This window comes from Sceloporus occidentalis, unplaced genomic scaffold, assembly GCF_023333645.1.
Source record: "Sceloporus occidentalis isolate IW3139 unplaced genomic scaffold, rSceOcc1.0.p SCAF_2, whole genome shotgun sequence".
Classification (NCBI taxonomy): Eukaryota; Metazoa; Chordata; class Lepidosauria; order Squamata; family Phrynosomatidae; genus Sceloporus; species Sceloporus occidentalis.
This window is the reverse complement of record NW_028316982.1, coordinates 132,484,391-132,490,390: the sequence shown is the minus strand read 5'-3', so window position 1 is coordinate 132,490,390 and position 6,000 is coordinate 132,484,391. Positions and strand designations below refer to the sequence as shown.

The 6,000-nt window shown below is 41.3% G+C and overlaps 1 protein-coding gene across 1 annotated transcript in view; it reads right to left on the bottom strand.

Annotated features, from left to right (window-relative positions):
* Positions 1–2,574: 2,574 nt before the first annotated feature.
* OLFM4 (olfactomedin 4) overlaps positions 2,575–6,000 on the bottom strand; it is a 42,680-nt gene continuing 39,254 nt past the window's right edge. Inside the window, exon 6 of the mRNA XM_089511062.1 lies at positions 2,575–3,417. Within this exon, the coding sequence (XP_089367188.1) occupies positions 2,615–3,417 (803 nt within the window). The 3' untranslated portion in view covers positions 2,575–2,614. The remainder of the gene's footprint in view (positions 3,418–6,000) is intronic.

Sequence of the window (6,000 nt, the reverse complement as noted above, 5' to 3'; positions counted from 1 at the left end):
GAAAGATCCAGAGTAAATAGTGAGTTTAAAATATTTTGAGAGTGGCATACCCTAGGTTCAGTGCTAAACTGGTCAGATGTCATCCAGACTGTTTGCACCAGAACCAGGGATTGAGCCATGTGTTGTCCACACTCCCTTCCAAGAGGATGGAGGGAAGGATGTTTTATTTTGCACATACAGACAGGGCCCTGGTAAATTAGCTTCTTTCCTTTCTCCTGTAACTATCTCTTAACTGCCTGAATAACCTTTAAGATCGGTAAGATTTTGTTTTATGGAGTGGGTTATTTTGGTGGCATTCAAATTTTGCCTGCAAAAGATCCCAATTTCTTTTCATTGTGGTGTGCATTGTGATATTGGTTGTCTCTGTCTATGGCCTGTGCATTATGGCCCATTCAAAAGGATGTGGTAGGAAAAAAGAGAAAAGAAAGACCCCCTCCCATAGGGGTTTGAGTGCCCCTCCCTTGATCACAGGATAAGGAGGAGCTTGATGTCACAGCAGTTTTAGTTCATCTGGGGGCATATGAAAATAGTATGTTCTATCAGTTTTCAGAGGGTGCAACTAAGAAGATGAGCAATAAAAAGCAATGACTGGCTCTTAGCTTTAATTTGTCAGGCAATGTGTAAGGCAGCTCTTGAAGAAAACACATACCATCTATAGCATCTATATCTGCAGTTCATCTGACTCCAGTTGGGAATTTCTAGAAGATTTCCAGTCCAGCTGCTCTGTCATTCCTGGTCTAATATAGTGAATTTGTTGTGTGTCCCTGAAGCTTACTGTACTAGGGACCTTACAGACTTCATTAATCTCACACCTGGACTAATGATTGGCCTCATGCTGTCCTGAAAAGTTTTGGGATGATAGCTGTGGAAAAATCATTTTCTACCAGAAACAGAACTGCAGTTCCTGGATTTTGCTGCCATAGCGGGTGTTCAAATCTAGCCAGAAAGGCAATGATTCATTCAAGCATCTAAATACCTAAGCAAACTGGGCCAATTCAAATCAATTTGCCATAGTTCAGAAACAACTTGAAGACAACAACAGCAAAGCAGATTCTTGAAAGAGCTGTGCTGAAATTGTCTGATTGTCATCTCTTAATTTCCTGTTCTTTTGACTAGTTGAATTGCCTGGCTTTATCCTGTTTGCCTTTCTGGTTAATCTTAATAATCTGCTCAGTTGTCTGTATGCCTTCTAGGTAATGACATTTATTTTCCTACTCCCCAGTTGCTCCTAGTTTTTGCTAGATGTTTGACTTGCTTTTTTTCAGTGATCCATTTTGTTTTTAAATGATTGTTTCTGACTTTGTCTGTGTGTGGTCTTGGTTCGTCAACAAGCAATTTTATTTTCTTCACAATGCACATATCATTTATTATTATAGTTCACACTTAATCTATATTGTGAAGCAAAACACCAATTATTTTATTATCTGTTTGGCTGAGTAAGAAAACCACTAAATTTATTATTACCTCTGATTATTAATCTAATTTAGGGGCTGTGCAGACAACCCCGAAGGGATGGCCTTCAGCTGCCCCTTTTACACTGCTGCCCTGATCTGGCCTTTCCAGGATGCAAAAAGGAGCCGCAAAAAGCAGCTCCTTTTTGTGCCTGGAAAGGGTGCAATAGCCACGGCACTGCAGCTTCACAGCGCTCATTTGGTGCTGTGTCATGCGGACGCAGTGCCAGAGGAGTGCCATAATACTAGGTGCCATACAGTGTGGCACATGGCATCACACCACCCTGGGGGTGGAGCTAGGGCAGGCATCATATGGATGCTACACCTTGACTTTGCCCCCAACCCGGCCTTTAAGGCTGGTCTGCACAGGGCCTTAATCACATATGAGGTACCTCTGTCATGATAATAGAAATCTTCTCTGAATAAATCTCGCCAAGAAAATCCTATGATGATAGGATTGCCATAATTTGGAGTGAACTTGAAGGCACATAACAACAAAATAATAAGATGAAATCCACATGGTTTGCCTTCACCTCCAGCAAGGGTTGCAAAGGAGTGTTTTCTTGGTGATAAAGGGAGAAAGACTGCTTCACCCTCCGGTACGGCTCATAGGAGATTATCACATGGGGAAAAGGACATCCTTGTCCCGTCCTTTTCCCGTCTTTATCATGCAATCACGAAACGATTTTCAGACAATATCATGCTTATCTGGTCATTGTCCCATCATTGAACCACAATTGACCACAATTGCGCAAAGATTTTTACATGATGTTGTGCTTATCCTGTCATTGTCACATCACTGAAGTAGAATTGTACTGTCATTTTGTATTAACAGGAGTTCATGTTAATATAATTCCATTTAAATGACAGGACAAAGCATGACGTCTCTGAAACCCTTTCGCACAATCGGGACAAGGACGAGAGAGAGACCTGCTTCACTCCCAACCACGTCCCGTCCCTGTGTGATAAGCTCCATTATCTCAAATCTCTAGAATGTGATTAGAAGGGATATAAAAACCTGCATCCCATGATTAATAGTAAATCCCCCCCCCCCATTATGTAACATCCTTTTTTTCATAAAAAGAGTGATATACAAATAAACTGGAGACTTGCTTTTCTCTGTTCCCTTGATTTATTGGTTTGTTTTAAACATATACAGAAACCTATGCTGGTAAAATAGGCTGGAAAACGAGGTCATGACGAACAAGGTATCCATCATTGTACACATACAGTTTCTGATCTATAGGGCTGTACCCAATACTCTGAATGGTTTCCAGCATTTTATCAATAATGATGCTTAATCTCCCTTCTCTTCCAGTGTTTGTGTCATATGTGTAAAAGATCTCCTCTTTCCTAGTATTAATAGTCCTTGTGGCATAGAGCACACCACATACAATGAAGGCATTAGACACTGAAGGCTTGTACTGCTTTGTTTGCCATGTTTCAAGCACATCAAGAGAGGTTTCATTAAGTTTGCTGATCACAATGTTACCTGTACTGTCTTCTGTTGAGTAAATGACCCACAACCCACTTTCATCCACAGCAAAATCCATATCTTGCCATGACACACCTGCATACGAGAACCGATTGTTATAAGCAGCATTTGGAAGGGGTTTCCTCAGCACCACAGTGTTTCTGGCTAGATCTAGCTTAGCTATATCTCTGGTACCATGTACATTAAAATACATGTAATTGTTGTAAACAGTGACACCACTGCCATCACCATACTGGAATTTAGTTTCCACTGAGTATTTGAAGAGCAATAAGTCATCATAGGATTCATGAAGTCTGTAGTATTCCAAGTATCTTCCACTTGTCAGTGGTGCAACCCAGTAAAGTTCCTTTTCAGGGGCAAGTGGAGAGGAATATCTTCCCCAGGCACCTTGTTTGAAGGTGAATCCCCTCCAGTTCAACTGAATCATGTAGGGCTGGCTGATGTTCATAACTCCACCATGGCCGCAGGTTCCTTTAATCAAAAAGAGGAAGAAGAATGCTTTACATGTTTGAAGGAGGCATTCAAAAATTATAAACTCATGCCTCTAAATAAAGTGTCTCATATGTTCACCACTCACTAAACCTTTCTGTCTTAACCTGTCATCTACTTACCACCCATCCCCCAAGCCTCTTCCAACTTTTGGCAAATTCTCATTTCCCTTGGCACTCTGATTAAACCCAATACCTGGCTGCCAATGCATCCATATAGCTACTGTAAAAAGGTGTTCTTTTTCACAGATAAAATGTAACATTCCAAGCAAAATGGAGTAGACTATCTTGTCCAAAAAAGAAATGTGTTTTGTAGGAATATCTACTTCTACTTGCCCCCTTTGTATTGTCCAAGAGATTGGCTAATAAAGGGAAAATATGGCTGTTGTCTAAGATCCTTCCTGTAACTTTTTCACTATGAGAATTTTATTTTATTTTATATAAAGCATTTTTATCCTGTTCTTCAGCCCAAAAGGTTCCCAGAGCTGATTACACAGAATCAATAAAAACAAGAGAATCTTTGTCTGCAAAACAGCACAAAAGGAAACAGGAATAAGAAGAAAAAAAGAAAGAGAGAAAGTGGCCTTTCAGCATGGCTGGTGTAAAGGCTGAGCTCTCCGCCTCATCTCTGCCACTGCAGCAGCCTGCTAAAATTGCTGCTGGTAGAATCTAGCTTTTCTAACATGGACCAAACAGCAAACACATGCTTTTGTTTTTTAAAAAAAATAGGGCAGGATTTGTTTTTTATGGTTTATTTATTTATTATGAACATGTATGCATTCCTTTTCTGTCAAATATTAATATGTCTACAGCTTCTTCCATATCAGAGTGTTGGTAATTCTAGCTTCTTCATCAGTAACATAGTGGCTGAACAGACCGCCTGCAGCCGCCCCTTTCAGCGCCAGATCGGAGCCATGGCAACTACATGCCATGGCCCTGACCTGGCCTTTTTGCACCGCAGAAAGGATGCCTTGGCCACCAGCCCCGCAGCTTTTCGGTGCTCCTTTGGTGCTGCATCATCTGAATGCAGTGCTAGAGGAACACTGTGATGCCACCCGCCATGTGGTGGGGCACACGGGATTACCCTGGCATAGGGGCAGAGTCAGGATGTGTGTCATGCAGACACCAGGCACTGACTCCACCCCGATGCCGTCCTTTGATGCTAGTCCATCAAGGCTCTAAGGTCATTTTCACACAAGGCTTTCATAGGGCAATGGAAGTGGGCTAGCATCAGTAAGCAAGGGAGCTTTTTCACATGACATTGCTCCTATTGTAATTTCCTCCTGCTTTAATGCCAGCGTTTTTTGCCATCAAAAGTATTCCATTTGTCTATGCCCTCCAACTATCCTAATTTTAAGGTACAGTTCAAATTATTCTTCTACCAGCCCACTTTTGTAACCACTTTTAAAATGTCCCAGTTTCTCTCTCCTCCTCCAACTTTACCCATTTGTCCTCAGCTCTCAATTTACTTCATTGAGTTCAAAGTGCAAAAGTAGTTTGTATTCACTCAATTCAGCAGAGGAGAGGAGAGAAGAAGGGATAAAATCTTGTCTTTCCCAGAAGGCTCAGCCAAAAACAAATAACTTCAGCTTTTCCTAGGTTGTGTGTTCTTATTCATCAGTAATTTCAGCCATCTGAAATTTCACCATACTCTGATATTGCTTGGCCACATCTGTCCTGGTCTTTTCCTTTGGGGAGAGGGACTCTGGTGTAAAGAGTAACGTTCAACAAAAACACTTTATTGACAAAATCTTTGGTTGTCAGCTGACATTATGTCCATATATAGTTATCCCTCCACATTCACTGGGATTAGAGGTGCAGGACCTCCATGAAAGTGGAATAATGCATTTTTACCTGAGATAACATCTATCTAGGAATCTCTAGGTCCTCCAATGCAACTCGGTAGTCAGTATCCACTGGAAGTTGACTATAGAATTGTGCTGGAGAACCTACAAATGCCTAGAAAAGTGTTTTCTCTAGGACTCTGTAGGTCATAGATTGCAACTCTATGGTCAGCCTCTGGCAGAGTCATGCTAGAGGACCTAGAGTTTCCTAGAGAGACTGTATTAATCAAATCCATGAATAATCCAATCCGCAAAAATTAAAACCACAAATGTAGAGGGCTGACTGTACTGTATAATTATTTTTCCCCTACAGTTAGTAATGGACAGTCTTCAGAGGTCCCAGACTATTGTCTGACAGTCATCTCCTGACCTGTGGCCATCAGTACTAATGGAAATGTGTGCTTCTATGTCAGCTGTACAACCATGACCAGAAAGTTTAATTTACAGGTTAAATTATTGCAAGCCATGGGTATCTAGAGTAGAGTCTAGACTGAACTTTCATCCATCTGTGCAGCCAAGGAGGGCAAAAGTAAGCAGCCAAACCAGATGGCTGAAATGATGCTGGGCACAATACTGCTAAATTTCTCCATCTTAAAATGCCAATCAGGAAGAGAAGCTCCCAAACAGACATTCCCCTGGCACTACAAAAACATATGCAGCTTTGATGTATGTATCAAAAGGACAGGTGCATTATTGGCATTTTATTATTTCGGCAAAGGTCA